General features: G+C 33.4%; 3 protein-coding genes across 4 annotated transcripts; 2 read left to right on the top strand and 1 right to left on the bottom strand.

Annotated features, from left to right (window-relative positions):
* The first annotated feature begins 849 nt into the window (after positions 1-849).
* On the top strand, positions 850-5,012 carry LOC141708726 (uncharacterized). Of its 2 annotated transcripts, none has more exons than XM_074512486.1 (8): positions 850-1,241; positions 1,347-1,455; positions 2,125-3,014; positions 3,125-3,191; positions 3,586-3,648; positions 3,742-3,950; positions 4,309-4,421; positions 4,520-5,012. In XM_074512486.1, the coding sequence occupies exons 1-8, from the start codon at positions 1,170-1,172 to the stop codon at positions 4,629-4,631; spliced, it is 1,635 nt and encodes a 544-aa protein (XP_074368587.1). In that variant the 5' UTR covers positions 850-1,169; the 3' UTR covers positions 4,632-5,012. The 2 variants fall into 2 exon arrangements, with proteins under 2 accessions (XP_074368587.1, XP_074368586.1); XM_074512485.1 differs by having other exon boundaries at positions 851-1,241; positions 1,347-1,461.
* A 251-nt stretch (positions 5,013-5,263) lies between these two features.
* On the bottom strand, positions 5,264-13,280 carry LOC141708725 (U-box domain-containing protein 62). The gene is made up of 8 exons (XM_074512484.1): positions 12,679-13,280; positions 11,997-12,324; positions 11,246-11,327; positions 8,633-8,690; positions 7,913-8,001; positions 6,096-6,191; positions 5,938-6,008; positions 5,264-5,696 (listed from the first exon to the last, which is right to left on the bottom strand). Exons 1-8 carry the CDS (start codon positions 13,154-13,156, stop codon positions 5,573-5,575), a joined length of 1,326 nt encoding a protein of 441 aa, XP_074368585.1. The 5' UTR covers positions 13,157-13,280; the 3' UTR covers positions 5,264-5,572.
* A 3,811-nt stretch (positions 13,281-17,091) lies between these two features.
* On the top strand, positions 17,092-19,658 carry LOC141708724 (uncharacterized). Its single transcript, XM_074512483.1, has 4 exons — positions 17,092-17,415; positions 17,588-17,771; positions 18,610-18,734; positions 18,984-19,658. The coding sequence occupies exons 1-4, from the start codon at positions 17,257-17,259 to the stop codon at positions 19,437-19,439; spliced, it is 924 nt and encodes a 307-aa protein (XP_074368584.1). The 5' UTR covers positions 17,092-17,256; the 3' UTR covers positions 19,440-19,658.
* The last annotated feature ends 749 nt before the right edge of the window (positions 19,659-20,407 follow it).

The following is a 20,407-nucleotide window of genomic DNA, read 5'->3' as shown; positions in this document are numbered from 1 at the left end:
ACTAAAAAGAGGCCATTTTTATTGGAGTTAGTGACAAACACACATTAGGTAAATCAACAGTGATCCAAAAATCCAAATTTGTGGCAGATTATCCCAAATTCCATTCCAACAGTGATCCAAATGTTAATTGGATTCACTGATCCAAATTTGGATCACTTGATTTAATATAAAATAATAATTTTTTATTTGTAATTTATGAGATTTTAAATTGATTTTTGATTATTTAATTATATAATTAATAAAAAAATATAATTAATAGTTAACAAAATTTGTTTTTAAAATAAAACTTAAAATAATGAAAAAACATAATTTCATTAAAATTTAAAGATAAAAATAAAGAGGCACATATTGCACTTAGAGATGCATTATTTGAGCATTTGTAGAAAGAATATACTAATTCAGAAAATTAGTGTGTTACAATGATATTTTGTATGTTAATTATTGCAATAAATGTGTTTTCGTGAATTAAGTGCACAATTTTAATATTTTTATGTGTATTAATTTTTTTGATTTAATTAATTTATGAAATGTTATATAAATTGTTAATAATGATTAAATGATAATTTAAGATAAAATTGTTTAATATGATATTTATATATTATTATATGTAAAAAATAATTTGGATCAAATATTTGGATCATACTATTAGAGTTGATCAGAAATTTGGATCAGTATTTGGATCAGTCGGTGATCTGAATTTGAATTTTTAGATCACAATCATTCGATATGGCCTTAGAAAAACCGATATATTTAATCAAATATATCTTACAAAAATTCAACAAGACAAGCTAGTAAAATGGAACTACATAATTAACTCACTTGCATGTGCTATTGTGCTATAATTTACCCACAACACACGTCACCAACTAAGCGCGCTCTTCTTCATTTCAATTCAAAAAAATACACACACACGAAACAAACATCACATTTTGTATCTATATTTCTATGGCAACTGCATCCCCTCTTTTCCATTCTCCTCACAAACCCTAATTCACCATAAATCTACACACCCTTTCATCTATACTTACACATACACACACATATACATACAAATATGAATTCTTGTCATACCCTTTTCTTGCATCTTCTTGAAATCTAAAGATGTTATCTTTAGTCAAACAGTTGTAGAGCTCAAAAAATATGTAAATTTTCTTGAATTTTTGTAAGAAATGGGTGATTTTAATTACTATAAGGGTGGTGTTTCTGACAAAGCTTCTTTGATTCCCAGATCTGAATTAAAGGTGGGTTTTTTAATTTTTAGTTTTTTTTATAATTAGGCTTGATTTCAATTTTTTTGATTGATTTGAATTGTGAGTTTTGATGGATTTTTGGGTTTGTTTTGGTAGTCTGGGGCTGGACTGAAAAGGGGTTTTGAAGATGGTGGAGAAAGATCGGAACTTGAGCATAATAAGAGAGTTAAGATGAAGGATCTTGAAAGTGTGATTAGATCAGAAGGTAAAGGTAATTAATTCTCTTTGTGAATTTTAGTGATTTTGTTTTGGTGGTATTTTTTCGGGTTTTCTGTAATTGAGGTGAGAATTTTGGGGTTCGGGTTGTTTTCGTGTTTGTGTACTTGTCGATTTTATTTTGAAACAAATTTAAATTTGAATTTGATGAAATGAAATGAATATATAATCTTGCAGAATGAGTGTTTTGATAAAACTTGATGAGATGAAATGAATTTATAATCTCGCAGAATGAAATTTAAATAAACGGATCATTTCGTGTCATATTGGGATTGAATGTATCATTTTGTGTCAATTTTTGGAGTATTAGAGTTGATAATTGAGTCAGGATTAAGTCGTGTTTGAAGTTACACCTTCTGAAAATATTTAAGCATGGTTGATAAATTTTGGTAACACAAATGTGGTAAACTGAATCAGATTATGTCATTAATCAGGAGTCTCCAACTCTTTCAGGACTGTCTCTTCAATTTCTAAATATGTAGACTTTGGTAGGAAACATACCACTAAACTTATGTTTTCTGGTAAGTTCAACAAAATCGGTGCTCTTTCTTTTTAAACTGGTAGAGATATGAGGTGTCGTTACTCATTAGTCTACACACTGTTTTTGCCTAGAGTATGTTGCATGTTGGTACTTGAGACTTTCTAATGGATGCAACAGGGATTGACAACAGCCATTATACAAAATCTTGGATCAACAGCAGACAAGCTACTGAGATTTCCTACACCAAGGAAATAGTAACTAAAAATCCGAATGCTAACCAATCAGCAGAATTGAAGAAAGTCACATCACAGCCAGTTGTTGGCTCTTCCTACGTAGCACTTGATCTGAATGCCAAAGTTGATACGACCACTGGTTTGGACAATGATAACACTCGACCATGTGCTGATGAGGCAAACAATCAAAATGCAAATTTTAAACTAAATGTTGATAAGTCAAGAGACTCTGGGTTTGATCTTAATGTAGAAGATGATTCAAGTTCTGCCAACCATGACATCGATCTGATAGATGATTTAGAGTGCGGGAGCATGTGTGGTCCAGTGGAGAAAAAAGATCCATTAAAAGTCTGGAAAGAGATGAAGCAAAATGGTTTCATGTCATCTTCTCATGGAGGTGTACCAATTCCAAAACCACGTGGGCGAAAAAGCAAAGCTGATACACTCAAGAAAAAGATGGAGATTGCAAGGAAAGAACAGGTTGATAGGTTTGCTAAGGTTGCTGCTCCTAGTGGACTGCTCAATGGATTGAACCCTGGGATTATAAACCATGTTAGAAACAGTAAGCAGGTTCATTCTATAATAGAGGCTCTAGTAAGGTCTGAAAGAGGGGACAAGTTACAGACTGGAAACAAAGAAGAAAATGTCCAAATGAGGACAGAGAGAATAGGATCAGGTGAAGCACGAGAAGGTAGAAACCTGAACTTGTCAGAAATGAAAAGATATAATCTTTGTCATGAAGAAAGTTTCCTATATAATGCATCAAGATTCAAACAAACAAGCAGCTGCCCAGTTAGTTCAGAAAACATACGAGGCATTAATGACTCAAACATGGTATAACACAGCATTCCTCATAGTACTCATTGTTTCTCATATTTCAAACTAGAATCAGGATATACAACTTGCTCTACGATTTTTCATCATCTGCGACTATGGCTTTGCAGAATATTAGCACTATGTGTGATGAGGACTCAACAGACTTCTCAAGCGTTTCTTCTCTTTCTTTCAAAGGTTCGTGAAGCTGAACAGCTGAAGCATTAGATAATCGAGTCCACAGCATTTTTAATGCAAGTTATTAACTTTCTAGTCTATAGACCAGCCTGAGTATTAAGTTTATCAGTAGTCTCCATAGGCTCCCCAACATAGTATGACGTGAGATGACCTTGTCCAACATTAATATGAAAGGGTAAAAAAGGCCATAATAAGATCCATTAAGTTATTAATAATTAAATGAGAACAATTATTATTGTCTTTCTTAACCAATAGCCTGTAATGATGTCAGTAGAGATTGCTCAAGACATACCTTTTAGAAAAGTTGAGAGATCTTTTATTCTATATGTATACTCCATAAAATGAAGATGACCTTGTAAGCTAATCTATCATCTGCATATTTACTATACTGCAGCTGCTAATGTAGCCTCCCAGTGGTTGGAGCTTCTTCAACAAGACATTAAGGGGCGCCTTGGAGGTATGTCAACTTCAAACATTGCTATACTATTTTATGGGAAGACAACTATCATGCCAATCTGGTATTATAATTATAAGTTCTCTTCTATTGTAGCACTACGACGAAGTAAGAAAAGGGTTCGAGCTGTAATTCAGACGGAGCTACCTCTTCTAATGTCCAGAGAGTTTTCTCATAATCAGGAGAACAACCCCTATGTTACAAGAATGTCTGTCCCCAATTCATCAGCAGACTTGCACAAAGCTAGATGGAATGCACTGTTCAGTCAAATGGAAAAAACACTTTCTGAAGAAGAAATACAACTGGTAAGTCCTTTAAAGGATTATTCTGTCCCTGTGTGCAAATTCAAGTACTACTCTAATATAAAAGTCCTAATCAGAACAGTGTAAGGTTCACCGAAAATTCCATAAAACATAGACATCGAAAAATGTATAACAAAAACAATTTAATACTTTTGTATATACGGAAGATCATATAGTAGCTGTCACTTATAATGTACTGGTGAACTGAAGTATATTGACCAACTCTATATTTTTATAGAATTTATGGAATAGTATTTTCCTGCTTTAAAGATTGTTGGTTCACTATCTCCCTTTTCACTTCTTAGTTCTTAACAAAATACGGGGAACCTAAATGTCATCCAATTTGGATTGTTGTACTCAGGAAAATTGGTTAAACCAAGTAAAGGAGATGCAGTTGCAGTGTCACCATGGTTTTTCCCATAATATTGGAGCACCTGGTCTGCAGCAACAAGGACTATCAGAGGCTGACTGCAGGTAAATTTCATTACACTTCCAAGGAACAACCTACTGCATCAGAGACCTTTAGTTGCTGCAAAAAGTTGTTTTCTCAAAACCTGATCATATTTTTGCAGAATAGAGAATCCAAAAGATTCGGAAAGAGTTCTGGCTGTGAGGGCCGCTGCGGCTGCATTTTATTCAACATGCAACTTTTCACAGTCGTTGGGAAACTTGCCCTGCTTTTGAGAATATGAGCAACTCCAGTTTTGTATCAACTATCAAGTATCAATCTTCCTAATTATAGAATTTTAGATCCTGATTTAAGTACTTCATCATGGCATCTTAGTAAAGTCTAACCGGTTTTTCGGTGAAGGCCCGGTAAGGCTGTAGCTTCTCATCACTTGTAACATTACAAGTAGAAAGTTATGTTGTTCCATTTCTATCTTCAATTTTTTCTCAAGCAGTTCTCGTTAGAGCAGAAATAATTGCCTTTACATACTCTGAGTATTGGATTAAAGATGGATGATAATTTTCTATCATCCGATATATCTTTCATTAATTCATTGTAATATACAATACCTTTTTAGTTTCTGAAATCACATAGGACTTAATTTGACCTTTTATATATGTGGGTTAATGTTGGATTTGTTTGTTTTTTTTTTTTTGAATTTGAACCTATTTGGCACCTTTTACATGAACGGTTACAAACAGGCACAGAAGACTGGGGCTGCCTCGCTTGTCACCAGAAGCATACAAAACTGCAGGCCTGCCACCACTGATTGTAGTGGCAGCACTTATATAAATGACATTAAATTCTGTATCTGCAAACGATGTAGTTAATTTGAACACAAAGAAGTTGTTCTAGCAGTTGAGCTAAATTTCAACAGAATACATCTGCATTTGTTGGAACTTCTATATACTCTTCCATTGTTGATGGCATATTACATTTTCTTGTAACTTTAAATAAATATTACAATGCTTGTTGGCATATTACATTCATTGCACAATCCATCTCTAAACCTACTAATTTATAGTTTCAATATTACATAACAGTTCTACAATGTACAGGCTTATATCTTAAAATTCTAGTGACAGCACAGGGGTACATACAGATGCACATCCTAAAGACAGGGATGTGTAGTGTGTGTTGCTAGTATGTGGTAACAGACCATGTCTTCCCTTTAACTCTAAAGCCAATTTGGTATCAGTATAGTTGACAGTGGCTTAGGGGTACCATCATCTGGAACTTTTGCTAGTGAGCGATACTGCAACTTTACACTTTCTGCATTGTCCAATGTCTTGACTACATACCTGGAGTTAAAAGCTTGATTAAGTTCTGATACGAAATAATTCAATATAAACTGATTTGCACGACTCAATTATTAATTTTTTTCATATCATTGTGATAGTCAAGAATAAGTGTTTCGACAATCTACGTCAAAAAGAGGCCAACAATTTACCAGCAAGTCTGGTGGTAGAGAGAAAATTTTAAAACATGATATGTTATTGAGTATAGAGAGAACAATCATTGATGATGAATAAACATTCTAACCATCCATTCAAGCATTGAGTTGTTACAACAGCCTCACGTCCGACAAAGCGTTGTGGCGTCCGCTTGTTACCCTGATATTCCCTCCAGATTAGTATTTTCATGAAAAGTTAATCAGGCATTATTAATATAGATATTTATACAAAAAATTGCATTAGGACCTTTATAATAACTCTATCAGTCAGAGAAAATGGAAACTGAACCCCTTTGCCTCTTTGCTGATCCAAGAGTGATGCATCACCATAGTTACTTTTATCCTGCATGAGAGCAGAAGAAAATAGCATCAGAATAATGGTTCTTTCGGTCAAAGGTTCAATTTTTCTAAAAAACCGAGTTTGATAGGTACGTCAATGCATATAACAGGCAACAACATACAAATTTTGGATCTACAATGATCTCAACCATGTCAATACCTCATCTCCAAAAAAAGAGTTCAGATCATCAAATTTGAACATATCAATGATATGATTTGTATTATACTTACCTTGGTGTATAAATGGCAAAATAGCAAATTAATAAGATTACATGCCTAAAATAGCACTAATTCTGCAAAAATAAATAAAGGCCAATTCGCAGTCATTTAACGGGTATATTATATCTGTTATATATTTCAAGCATCATAAGCACTAATACTGCAAGTCCAAGATATGGAGGAAACTGCAGCAACATTTTACTCTACGAGAGGAATCACGACTACTATTCATGTGTGAACACCAGATACCCACTTCTATATCATTTGATGAACAAGAAACTTGTTATTATACAGATCTGAGCATCCCTCTTCTACTTCTATAAAACTTTTATTTGTGTGAATTTCATGGCTGCTCCCGTTTAGTCTGAGAACCAGAGCCTTTTTAACACCACCGTAACATAAGTGTTTCCACCTGATTTTTTACCTAAATAAAACAAGAAGAAAAAAAAAGCCAATAGTAACACGCAAATAGGTAATGCATTTTGTGAGTTATCATTCAAATGCCTGACCTATGTGCTAGAATGGGACAACTTTCTTCAGTGTTATCTTGGGCTTTTCGACTCATAATTGTGCCAAAAAGGTTTAGCACCCTTATAAAATTATAATTGAAATTTAAGATGTGATTATATAATAATATTTCAAAGACACTGCTGATTTCTAGGCCGAACAGACTACTTCCAAAATTGCAAATCAGTCACCTTGGTGAAAATATAGTAAAAAAGAGATTGATGGGGATCCACACCAGATACATGAATGTAAGGTGCTGATGTGACAATGCCTAGTCAAGTCAAAGGCGGGCCAAATAGCTGACTAGTCAGCCTAGTCATTCATATGTCGAGAACTTAAAAACATCAATGACATATATAGTGACTTGAAGGAATGAGTAACAAACTAATATATTGTAATAAACTTAGTATAATTGATATACTAACCGAGTATTTTACATGATGAATTCAATAATTGAACATTTTACTCGAGTTTCTTTCATCCATTTCTCCATTGATCTGTTCTCTATTGCGAACTGGCCAAATAGCAATAGATACAAAATTTTAACAGCGTTGAATGTTGGAGCATTGTCAATGAGGGCCAATTCAAAAGTACGTAACTTTTTTTAGCAAATTTGGATAATTCATGGCCAAGTGGACTAATTTGTCTTGGGTCGATGACCAACTTCAGATTAGGCCGAATTTCTTTTCATTCTCAAAAAATGATTTAAGAACTAGTTGACATGTGACAACTATGGTGATATCTACAAGTATTGTTAAAGGGCAGTCACCAACTGACAAAGATGTTAGATATTAATAATCCAACTAACATGCATAATATTGAAAGGATAAACTTCTGGCTGGAAATCTAGATATAATCTCATTCATCCAAAACAAGAAAACCAAATGGTGAGAGATAAAACTTCACTATTTGATATCTATTTTGGGGCTGAATTTTATCACAAACAGACAAAACGGGAAGTATACAAATTACATGATGAATGCAGGGACTGGTGTAGACCTGTTCAAATTTCTCTTTTCTTCTTTTGGAAGCACGGTGGGATTGCATTTCTTCTTCCCGTCGAAATGCCTGGACAGCAGCTCGGAGAGCTGCACAAATAAAGAGTTATCAACAGCAATAAATAAAAACAAAAGAACTCAATAAATGAATTATAAATACGGATCAGAAGGTTTTGGGAGGCAAGTGAAGAAATATTTTTATTTAAAGGTTTCAGATGAAAGAATGGACTGCAAATGCGTTCTGATTCCTTTGATGCCCTTTAACATAATCTTTGAACTTCTTTAATTACATGGTATATGAAAATATATCCACATGATACAAATCACTGAAATACATGAGAAGAATTTGATGGAGTCTGACTATTAAGTGCATACTGAATTTTAAAAAACTGAAATTGGCACTCAGCTGTAGGAGTCATAAATACAAAAGAAGTGACTAACGGTGAATTACAGAATTGTGCAAGCATGTGTAGATAAGTTTCCTAACATATATAATATCAACTGGAGAAGACAGATATATCAACATCACATGGATCGTTGCAAAGCATGACAAGAAATTAAGGGAGTTTTTTAAATGAATATTACAATCCAAAGAACAAAAATGTGTGGAATTCTGCCCTCAAATGCAAAAGTAATAAGAAACAGAATAAATTGCAACTGCCCAAATTGATCCTATAAAATGACTTTTAAACCTAATTGAGAAATAGACATTTCAACTTACAGAGATTGCTAGCCACGGAGTCCTCTGACACCGGCTGTGAGCAAGTGTAGCAAGCCTTCTGAATATAACGGAAAACACTCAGCACAGTTCGGTAATACTAAGATTGAACAATGGATATTATACCAAGATACGACTAAGCACAAAAAAAAAATATTCCTCAAATTGAATATCAATATGACAGGAGTTCCTTAAAAAGAACACAATCCTTAACAAAATCATATTGAAGCATATAACTTGTTAAGTAACCGGTCGCACTAAAACAACACAATCTTATATTCTTCAACACTCCCCCCTCAATCGTATGATACTTTTCGTACCGATTGACCCTATAACATACATAACCAATACCAATACCAATACCAACACAAATAATTAAATTAAACAAATGGTGATGGGGGAATTCGACAGAACCTTATACTCTTTAACACTCCCTCTCAATCGTACGATACGTTTCACTACAATTGACAACGACAAATACAACCAATACCAATACCAACAACAAATATTTAAATTAAATATATGGGAGTGGGAGGACTCGAACTCGAGTCCCTCCCTCAACCAAGCTTTGATATCATGTTAAGTAACCAGTCGCTTTAAAACCACAAGGTCTTAGAGGAATCGATGTGGATCGCACCACAAAGAAACAAAAATAAGAAAGAAAAGGGATAAGAGAAGAAAAGGATATTTCAAAAGAACACGACAATCCAGAAACGTGAACTTTGAATCTCAAATTGCGTAGATCAATCCAGAAACTAAGTAATTCGAATCTAATCTTCAAAACAATCCAGTAATTGAAGTTTAGAGAAAGAAAAACTACTCATAGTTTATCTCAAAACACAAGTTTTATATCATCCATTGTCATTACATGAGAGGGGTATTTATAGACTTAGACAATAACCTTTACCCAACAGGATTCCCAGAGAAATTCAATATCAGCTTGAATTAGTTAATATCTGAATTCATCCAGGAAACAAATATTACAACCAAACCCAAATAGAAAACTGATAAAAACCAAATCCAAATAGGAAAATAAAATCCTAATGCTTAAAACAAGAAAAACCCTTTCAAGTGAAAGGTAAAAACTTGCAAGCAAAATTCGAATTAATAATTATATAATAATCAGCTACTTGTCCAACTTCATGCATCGCTCCTTTATTCCTTGTTGTCCAAATAAGCTTCATAACCCATGTTTGCATCCTCTCCAGTTGAACATCACCACAAGTACACATAACCAAATCCAAATTAACATATTCATTCCTTGATCCTCATCAAATTGATGTGGATCGCACCACAAAGAAACAAAAATAAGAAGAAGAAAAGGGATAAGAGAAGAAAATGATATTTCAAAAGAACACGATCAATCCAGAAACGTGAACTTTAAATCACAAATTGCTTAAATCAATCCAGAAACTAAGTAATTCGAATATAATCTTCAAAACAATCCAGTAATTGAAGTTTAGAGAAAGAAAAACTACTCATAGTTTATCTCAAAACACAATTTTTATATCATCCATTGTCTCTCTTAAAAGATTACATGAGAGGGGTATTTATAGACTTAGACAATAACCTTTACCCAACAGGATTCCAAGAGAAATTCAATATCAGCTTGAATTAGCTAATATCTGAATCCATCCAGGAAACAAATATTAAAACCAAACCCAAATAGAAAACTGATAAAAACCAAATCCAAATAGGAAAATAAAATCCTAAGTGCTTAAAACAAGAAAAACCCTTTCAAGTGAAAGGTAAAAACTTGCAAGCAAAATTCGAATTAATAATTATATAACAATCAGCTACTTGTCCAACTTCATGCATCGCTCTTTTATTCCTTGTTGTCCAAGTAAGCTTCATAACCCATGTTTGCATCCTCTCCAGTTGAACATCACCACCAATACACATAACCAAATCCAAATTAACATATTCATTCATTGATCCTCATCAAGGAAGGCCCAACACGATCTTATATTCTTCAACAAACATAGAAGCATGCACGACACGTCAATATCTCAAAGAGGTTGTGTCAAAGCTTGATTAATATTTTCATATGTTGATCTTAAACATTATATGTTTTCATATTAATTCCATATAAGCGTATTATGCAGCATTTTTAGAACAAAGGAAATTGTACAATTTTCTGGAGATTGTATCGTCAGCGACTTAGCAAGCATGTATGCTGACCTCACATCTCAATATACTTTTTCTACAAAATATTCTTCTGAATGTTATCAAGCTGTTGGAATAACTAAACCTTCACGTCATTAACACTAATATATACCTGGAAAAATAGCAGGTTTTGATTACTAAAATTTGTTGGTACAGAACCATGACTAAGATACTGAACCACTGAACCAGTATTCGACATTAATAATTTACAGGAGCGGAGGGTATAAAATTCTAACTTGAGCTTTAAGATTTAAGTAAATGATTATTTAACAGAGGGAGAAAGACGAGGGAGGAAGGCAGTTATGTATACGTACAGCCTAACAAAACTGTATTCCGAGCAAGTTTTCATGCACTCAACAGCTCATGTCACAGGCATAACAGGTATGATTCTATTTCAGAGACAAGTAGATGCACAAATCAAATTGAGAAGATTGTTTTCTCATGATTCACCATTTTTATAACATGCTGCATTCCTCCGCCGCCAAATGAATGCCCACAAGGCAATATCATCGCATCATCCATAAGTGATCCTCTGCATGATATGAAAAGATTGCATAAACGTGCAGTATAAGTAAAGTAACTCAGTTATAGAGAATTGGTGTACCGAGAGTAGCAACTATCAATTGAAGTATAAAAAATTATATTTGCATGCCACAAACATTCACACAGAAGAAGCTTTTGGTTGTATAAGTAGTTACTAAAGTATTTAGCTTAATAGCTATGATGTCATTACATTCATACATTGACTTTAGTATCTTGCACATCAAGACAATACCAGTCTCTAAGCTAAAGCTGATCAAATGAGAGCAAACAAATAGTCTTTTCTATTAGTTGAATGCCTAAATAAAGTATTGCAACATATTCTATTTTCTTCCTGAAGTATTGCAATGTACCTTATATTTTGCTGAATCTTACGGAGTATGTAATAATTCCAAATAAACGATCTAATATGACTAACGTTCCAATTATCAAATTCCAAATATTTATCATTCTTATGGGTTAGTGATGCATATATAAAAGTCAATAGAGTTGTATAGCTATAAAAAAGAAAGAAAAAAAAAATCATCCACATAAAATATAATGCTTATTGTAACAGAGCTGATTAAAGACTAATTGGTCAAATTAAACAAAAATCCAATCTTTACCATTTGGCAATTAAAATGACATACATTTAAAACAGAAAAATGGAACCTGGACTTACGTAACAGCATCCGAAAGAACTTTTCTCAAAGACTCCCCAGATTCAGTCGAATATAAAACATCCTTCCTACCACTCAAGCCGCAACCATTTTCACCCAAGGAAACATCTTTCTGCCCCATAGAACTTGAACCCTCTTGCACATTCAAATAACGTTGCGAATAATACAAATCCGCATCCGTACCAGCAATTGTCACTATTTGATCACCACGATTTCCACGCAAACCACCTTCAACATTGTCACGATCACCCATATCATTATCATTACCATTACCATCATTCCCCGTGGCCACAACATTCTTCTCCTTTACTAAAATTCCCCTATTCGAACCTAATCAATAAACCAACAAAAAAACATAGAAAAAACCCTAAGCAATTATCAAATTACCTCCAATAGGAACAAGTACAATTAGCTTCCTGACAATAATAACATACATTTACATCTTCTCTAAAAACCGCAATTTGAAGTTCTCTATTCTCACTCAAAATCAATTTTCGTAAAAGCGCAAATAAAATACAAAAATAAACCCTAAGCAACTATCACATTACCTCCAATAAAAACAAATATAGTGAAACCCCTAACAATTAAAACATAAAAATACATCACAAAAAACGCAGTTTCAAGTTATTTCAAAATCAATTTTCGTAAACACAAAAATGAACATAATAAAATGAAGTTAGTTACCAAAAGAAGAAGACAAATGAATAGACTTTCCATTTCTGCTAAACTTGTCCGTACTATTAATAACATCACTACTCTCATTGATTTTAACTTCCTCATCATCATCGTCAACGTCATCGTCATCATGATCATTATCATTATCATCGTCATCATCATCGTCGTCGTCGTCGTCGTCGTCGTTGTTGTCACCGTGAGATCCATTTCCGTGATTAACATTCCAGGAATGAACCGGAGTAGCATAAACCGGGCGAGTGAACTCGACCGGGTGCTGAAAAAACCGGTGCGAGTCGTCGATAAAACCGGCAGTGAGCTCGCGAGTGGTTTTGGGAGCAGGATCGCCGGCGGTTCGATTGAACGGCGAGAAAGTGTGGAGAGAAACGACGTTTTGGAAGAGGAGGTGGTGAGGTTGGGAGAGTGAAACGACGGCCTTTTGAGGTGGAGGTGTTGAGGTGGGTAATAAGGTCATTTCCTTACTGGCCATAGGGTGATTGTGGAAGAAGATGAGACAAACGACGTCGTGTGAGGTGAGAATGTTATAAGAGGGAGGGTCTAGTGAAAACTGAAAACTATGTTTACTGTGTGCCTACTGGTGCGTCGTGTCGGTCAACGTACTTGTCTGTCGTTTAACAAGATTTGCTTGGAAATTATTAATTTGTTTTCAGTTTTAAAAATAGTGAAAAATAAGCAAAGGATTTTTTTTTTACAAATATGGTTTCTATTTTAAGACGTACTTTGTTCAATAAGGATCGAATTAGGACCCGTGACAACAGAGAATAAACTCACAGTCATTTCAGTTTTCCAACCGTTATCAAAGTAAGCAAAGGTTTAGTACTTCCTCCGTTGAAGTAGTCTTTTTTGAGATTTTTCTTTTACAATGCATGTTCAATTTTAATTTTTAATATAAATATGTGAATATTATTGTAAAATTATCCTTTTAAAAGTTATATATTCTTGCTAGGTCCAATTATATACAGTTTTTTTTCAATACTCGACATACATTTTAAGAAGAATATAAAGTATAAATTTATAATTCATTGTTGAATTTTTCTTTTTTTATTAAACTAAACAACAAATTTTATTTAGAACAAAAAAATACAAAATTATTTATAAAACTATAATTTAAAGGAATTTCTTTTATGTACTTAGAGAAATTTATTCACTTCGAGATCTCCAATTAAGCTGTAGAGAACTCGACATCTCGATAGGCATGTTGGCTTGTTGATATCTCTGAAACTTCATTGTTGACTTGACTTATCGACAACTCTGAGTTCTCTAGTGAATTTTGGTTTATCGATAACTCAGAGTTCTCTAATGGACTTTGACTTATCGATAACTCAGAGTTCTCTAATGAATGTATACTTGTTGATATCTCTGAGTTCTCGAATGGGTATCTGACTTATCGATATCTCCAATAGCATTTCCTGAGTTCTCGAATGACAATTCCTGAGTTCTCGATAGGTCTTTATAAGTTCTCGAATGATTTCTCTATAACACTAATTCTGTGACTTGTAGAGATCTTGACTTAGAATGTTTTTCACTAAACAAAATTATTCAACTCCAAATTTCTTCATAATTCTTCTGAGGCATGACCTTCTTGATCTTCTTTCAGATAGAATTCTTAGGCTTGACACTGTTTAGGGAAAAATACTTCAGTCTGCTCCATTTACATTTTACAGACATTAAGTGTTACAAGTATAAATTATAGATTAAGGTTACAATACAACTAATCTTAGGGTTGGCCCCAAGCTTGACTGATTGCTAATGACATTGTCAGTATCAGTAATCTTTGACATCATCATGTTAATGATATTGTTAGCTTCAGTAATCTTTGACATCAGATCATTGAAGATTAATGACATTGTTAGCTCCAGTAATCTTTGACATCATCTATTATATATTACAATCTCCCCCAACTTGTTCATTATGAAATTATGCATAAGTTCTGATTGATGATGTCAAAACTTTAACTAAATGCATAAATCAAAACCAATCTTCCCATCAGGTTTTCTTTTGTTCAGATCACTGAAGATTAATGACATTGTTAACTCTAGTAATCTTTGACATCATCTATTATATATTACATAGTTTATAAGGTTTTATAAAGACCGAAAGCCAATGAAAGATAAATACAAATTTTACATATTTTTTATTCATAATTTTTACTTCAAAAATATAATGAAAATGTTTTACATATTTTTCACTAAAGTATTTTATTTGTTTATCAATTTTTTTCCTTTTCAAAAAAACATAAAGGTAAGGGTTAAATTCAATTCAACCGGTCAATTGAACTCAGCAGACTTTCGTCAATAATTAATATTATATTACTTTTTGAAATATACAAATCAGAAAAGGGAATTTATAAAAAAAATTATTTTTTTATAAAATTATTTGCAATTTTATTAATTTTTTAAAAGAATTCGTAAATATATTATTTTACTCTGAAAATATTTGTAAAAATATAATATTGCATAATATATTATAATTAAATATAAATTGTGTAACTGTTTTTAGATTGCATCTGGGATTGTATCTTATGTTGTAAATATGATTGTAATTTACAGAACATATTTTTATAATTTTTTTAATAATTTAATGTTGCAAATGTGCCTACGAAATTGGTTGCAAATGTGCCTACAAAATTTTTCAACATTAATAATTTAATGTTGCAAATGTGCCTACAAATTTTTTTTACAAATAATTCTAAAACATAATAATATTCTTACAAATCTTTAAAAAAATTGGACATTTATGAAAAAATCTAAAAAATTAATGATGTCTTAGAATAAATAATTTATTTCCCCAATGATTTAACTGTCGAAAAATTCCAATTTGAGCCGCTTGTTACAAGTTAAGGTAGAGTCAAGTAGGGTAGAGCATGGCCCGGTTCGGTCCAGTTTTAGGGTAAAACCGGAACCGGAACCATAGATCCCCGGTTTCTAAAATCGAAAACCGCAACCACCGGTTCGGTTTCGGTTTCAAAACCCCGGTTCGGTTTGTAACGGTTCGGTTTCGATTTTAAAACCGGATGAAAATAAAAAACAAACCTCATGACGGGAAAGAGAAGCGGAAAGAACCTTCCAATAATATGAATGAAACTGGTAAATATGCTGTAGTGCTCTTAGTCACTGGAATATGCAGTTTTGTCTATTAATAATTCTCATTATCATTCTCGCTTTAGTGGGACATTGCATTGATTTGTTAAATAGTTTAACTTAAACGTCAATATAAATCATGGTCATATGTGATTTATTTTAATTTTATCTCTTATGCGTGCATAGTCTTTCTGCCTCTTCTCTTGTAAATTGTAATTTTCGTATATAGTATTATAATATTATGTTACAGTATAATCATTTTTTAAATACCTCTAGGTACCGACACTGCATCACTCACTAGCTTGCAACTTACAACAACAATAATAATAATAATAATAAAAACAACAAGTATTAATTTTAATAATACATATAAATTATATAAATTATATATTTATTTATTTATTTTAATAATCGGTTCGGTTCAATTTTAGTCGGTTCGGTTTTAACCTATAACCGGAACCGGAACCGAAAGTCTCGGTTTTTAAAAATTAAAAATCGCAACCGCCGGTTTGGTTTCGGTTTCGGTTTTGGCCGGTTTCGGTTCGGTTTCGATTTCAATTCGGCTTTTTGCTCACCCCTAGAGTCAAGAGTGTGCTTGGGATGGGGCGGGGCCGACGCGTGGGCCATGTTTTTTGTGACAGCATGGAGTATCACCTGCTCTGGCCTTTGTTTTCTCGTTGGATGTCACAATTTATTTATGATATGATTCTGTTTTTGAACGCAACCCATAATTTTTGATCATGCAAAGCATGCGTTACTTATAAATGTTTATCGTTTAAATTTTAATATTCATTAATATATAATATATATGCATACTGTGCCTAAAAAATAAATTATAGTACTTTATGTTCAACTGTATTTTTTTTTATTTGTATGTATCAAACTCATCGTCCTAAATGATCATTCGAACTCCAACTCCCTTAAAATGGAAAATAATATCAACAATTGGGTCAAAGGTCTTGGTTGAACTTAGTCACTTACAAATAACACGATATGTTTTTTACTTTAAGTAAACACAAATATTAATTGGTATTAAAATATATTAATATTAGGAAAATGTTAGGATTACAAAAATTAGTTATCAAAATAGATGTATTTATTAAATATAAATAAACCTCTGCATTCACTAAAATCACTACCATGTCATTTTGTTATATTTTTTGGTAATTATTTTTCTGCTTCTAGCATTATTATTAATATTAACAATAAAATAAAATTGAAGTTTTTTTTTCTTTTTACCCGGGGAAGGTTCTTTCTTAGAAAAATAACAAGTTTGGGCAGTGCGAGTGCGACACGTTATAGCAAGAAACAAACAAAAGCAAGGAGACTTCGATTTGTCGAGTCTTCCTCTTCATCCCTCCGTAGAACACACCACAAAAAAACTCCCATTCATATAACTCTCCCCTCTTGTGTCATTTTACATTTATATAACTCCGATTCTAATTTCGATTCCCGCTCATCATAACCCGTACATGTACCATATTTACACATGATCATGTATCGTGGCCTAATACTATTGAATCACCTCCTGTTTCTCATCTCCATTTTCACTGTTAAATCTTCTGATGCTACATCTCTCGGTCACATCCTCCGTCAACTAGCGGCTGTTAAATCACGTCCCTTGCATAACCCCCCATTACCGCTTCAGGTACGCGTCCTTGTATCGAAATGTTTACGAATGATATACTACATTTTTTTGTTCGGATTTATATGGCGAAACACGAAACTTGCATGTCGTAGAGTTTGTAGTTTAAGATATTATGTAGAATTTTGTATCTGCTGTTAAATTTATTTCATTACGTTTATGAAATGCCGTTTAGGTATCTCCTTCACCTAGCCCTTCAACAACTCCAGCTGCCCCTGCCCCGATGAATCTGCCTAAACCCGAGCAACCTGTTACCAAACCGAATAAAGAAACTGAGCCGAATAAAGAACCAGTTGTTGCTAAAACATGTGACAAATTCTCCAAGAAATGTCGCATTAAAATGGTCACTGCCTGCCTTGGTAAGTAATAAGCTGCTTTAATTAAGCTTTACTATTAATTTCATATTGTTTTTTCACCCTGTTTCTTCTGCTAATTTGTTCTATCTAGTAACACATTTGATCGATATGCAAGTTTATCCGTACATGTAACAAATTAATACTGGCACTTTCTGTAGTGACATCTGTTAGATTCAACCACAAAACATGTGTTTTTACTATATAATTGAAGGAAAATTGTAGTCTCTCAGACGAGTATGAAGCGTGCATAGTTGGCAAAATTATTGGTTGCACGAGGTTCTGTCATTTTGTGAGCTTCCTGCAGATTAGTTTATCTAAATGCAGAATAAATTATTGACTTCAAGTGCATTTAAATGTTCAAGTTTGTCGAGGAGACACCAGACGTACTTTCTTTGAACTTGTAGTTATACATGCTACAAGTAGATAGCACAAAAAAGAATAGCATGTTTTAGTTATAAATGTGATTGTTAAAGGACTTCTTTTACTTCTAGTCAGGGAAAGATAATTGTGTTATACATCAAACATGATAATGATTAGGTACATTACTAGGTGCTTAAAATCAAAATTAATACTTATACAATTTCAAGCTTTCACTAGACCATCAAACCTATGCGTTTTCCCTAGCCTGCACTTTGATCCATCAGAGGATCATTCTGACATGCTTGTGTTTGCCTCAGCATTAAGTCATTAACGCACAACTTATGGAACTATAATAATTTCAAGGGGAATATTCAAATGAACTACTAGTTTATGGAAGATCCATGGTTAGACTATATCAAACATCCATTTAATGTATCTTTAGTGCTGCAACAGGGAAACTAAAACGTTTCTTTCTGTTTAGGCGTTGAAGGATCTTTGCTTCTAGTCCTAAATGAAGCTGATGTCTCTTTAAAAGTCAATGTTACAGTTCTTCCCGATAATATCACCTACCAGGAGATAGAGATACCAAGGCACCAAGCCAAGAAGGTTTAACTTTCTCTTCTCTATTATGTGTTAATGAGAATCTGAATTAATGTAAGCTTTTACTTGGAAAATAAAGTTAGATAAATATATATACTTAGCAAGGTCTGTGCATCTTACACCCCCTTCCCCGGATACTTGCTCCACGAGCGGTACACACTAAGTATGTTTGGTTAATAGCAAGTATGGTGCTGACTTGTCTGAGGAAATTAATTCCAGTTCTGATTTTATTGTGTTCAATTTTTTTTATACCAGATTAATATCTCAGACAGCGTTAGGGGAAGTTCATCAATTGTGTTACATGCTGTAAATGAGAATTGCATAATTCAAATGGGAGCTGTTGTGCCTAAAGACAACATCAATCCACAGTTTCCTACTCTTGAAACTTATATAACTCCCATCAACGGGGCATATGTGCTATTTGCATCAGTTCTGATTATTGGAGGGACGCTGACCTGTTTCAAATCGTGGAAAGGAAGACATACTCGTGTTAATGGAATTCCATACCAGGAACTTGAATTGGGCCAGTCAGACTTGGTTTCATCTGCGAATGTTGAAAATGCAGAAGGCTGGGATCAGAGGTGGGATGATGATTGGGATGAAGAGAAGGGCATAAAGTCGGCCTCTGGTATTTCTGGAAGACAAAGTACAGGGAATGGTAATATCTCCAGAGCTAGTTCAGATGGATGGCGAAATGATTGGGATGATTAGGTAAGCGGTAGCTAGTTTTCTCTTATCGCATCTACATGTAAAGACAATAGGAAAAGGAAAAGTAGATAATAGAAGAGAATCACAGAGGCATGTAAGATAAACAAGTTGAGAACAAACCCTGAATCGTTAGAAGACGATTTCTAAGTATTCGGATTAATTTGAGGAATTTTGATAAATGTAAAACAATATTGTTTCAATCATGAAGTTAACAAGATTGTATTTTTTGGTAATATCCTTCATATTTTCCCTTACAGAGGATTGCTAGAGCCTAGGCATTTTACACCAAAAATATCGCTATATTAATCATACGACAATATAGAAATTATAAGAGATAGTTGATCCAAATTTGTCTACTTCCCACAGACATTCTGGTCAGTAATGTTGTGCAATGAAGCCTGCTGCTAAAGCAGAAATATTGTACTCAGAGAAATTTTAGTGTTTGCGATGTAGAGTAGTTCTTTCTGTGTTGATTACACAGTTAGTGCATAAGATACTATACAGATTATAGGATGTCAAGTATCAAGAAGTCTCTTGTTGTAGCAATAGCAAAAAAGCAAATTCACAGGAACTGACAACTTGTAACAAGTGGAGGATCAGACCCTTTAGACTATTGTTATGGTGGCTTCAAATCCTTGGCAGATTGTTCAAGGATCGTGAATACGAGGATAATCAATTCACTGGTAACTGCTACTACAAATACTGTTGATTTGATACATAATGCTACAAATGTATGAATGTCAGAATTACTGGCATAAACCTCAACACCTTTCCCATACATTTAAATATTTCTATTAAATTAATTTACAAACGCAAATCCAAATATCTTTCCGACATATTTCATAAATCCATGAATAAGATAAGTCAACACGAGTGTTTTTTTCCGCTAGTTAAATATACTCCATTTTCATCTCATTTTTTACAAAATTTAATTAATTATACATAATCAATAAATCACACCATCTCCACTT

The sequence above is a fragment of the Apium graveolens genome, chromosome 2 (assembly GCF_009905375.1).
Source record: "Apium graveolens cultivar Ventura chromosome 2, ASM990537v1, whole genome shotgun sequence".
Classification (NCBI taxonomy): Eukaryota; Viridiplantae; Streptophyta; class Magnoliopsida; order Apiales; family Apiaceae; genus Apium; species Apium graveolens.
The sequence above is the reverse complement of the archived record's forward strand: the minus strand, read 5'-3'. Positions and strand labels throughout refer to the sequence as shown.

Coding starts and splice junctions, on each gene's coding strand:
- LOC141708724 (XM_074512483.1), top strand. CDS start 17,257: ATGATCATGTATCGTGGCCTAATACTATTGAATCACCTCCTGTTTCTC. Junction 17,772..18,609: donor AATGGTCACTGCCTGCCTTG/GTAAGTAATAAG, acceptor CTTTCTGTTTAG/GCGTTGAAGGATCTTTGCTT. Junction 18,735..18,983: donor CAAGGCACCAAGCCAAGAAG/GTTTAACTTTCT, acceptor TTTTTATACCAG/ATTAATATCTCAGACAGCGT.
- LOC141708726 (XM_074512485.1), top strand. CDS start 1,170: ATGGGTGATTTTAATTACTATAAGGGTGGTGTTTCTGACAAAGCTTCT. Junction 1,462..2,124: donor GATTAGATCAGAAGGTAAAG/GTAATTAATTCT, acceptor TGGATGCAACAG/GGATTGACAACAGCCATTAT. Junction 3,951..4,308: donor CTGAAGAAGAAATACAACTG/GTAAGTCCTTTA, acceptor TGTTGTACTCAG/GAAAATTGGTTAAACCAAGT.
- LOC141708725 (XM_074512484.1), bottom strand. CDS start 13,156: ATGGCCAGTAAGGAAATGACCTTATTACCCACCTCAACACCTCCACCT. Junction 11,328..11,996: donor GTTCTTTCGGATGCTGTTAC/GTAAGTCCAGGT, acceptor CATATCATGCAG/AGGATCACTTATGGATGATG. Junction 5,697..5,937: donor ACTCAATGCTTGAATGGATG/GTTAGAATGTTT, acceptor TTTTAACTCCAG/GTATGTAGTCAAGACATTGG.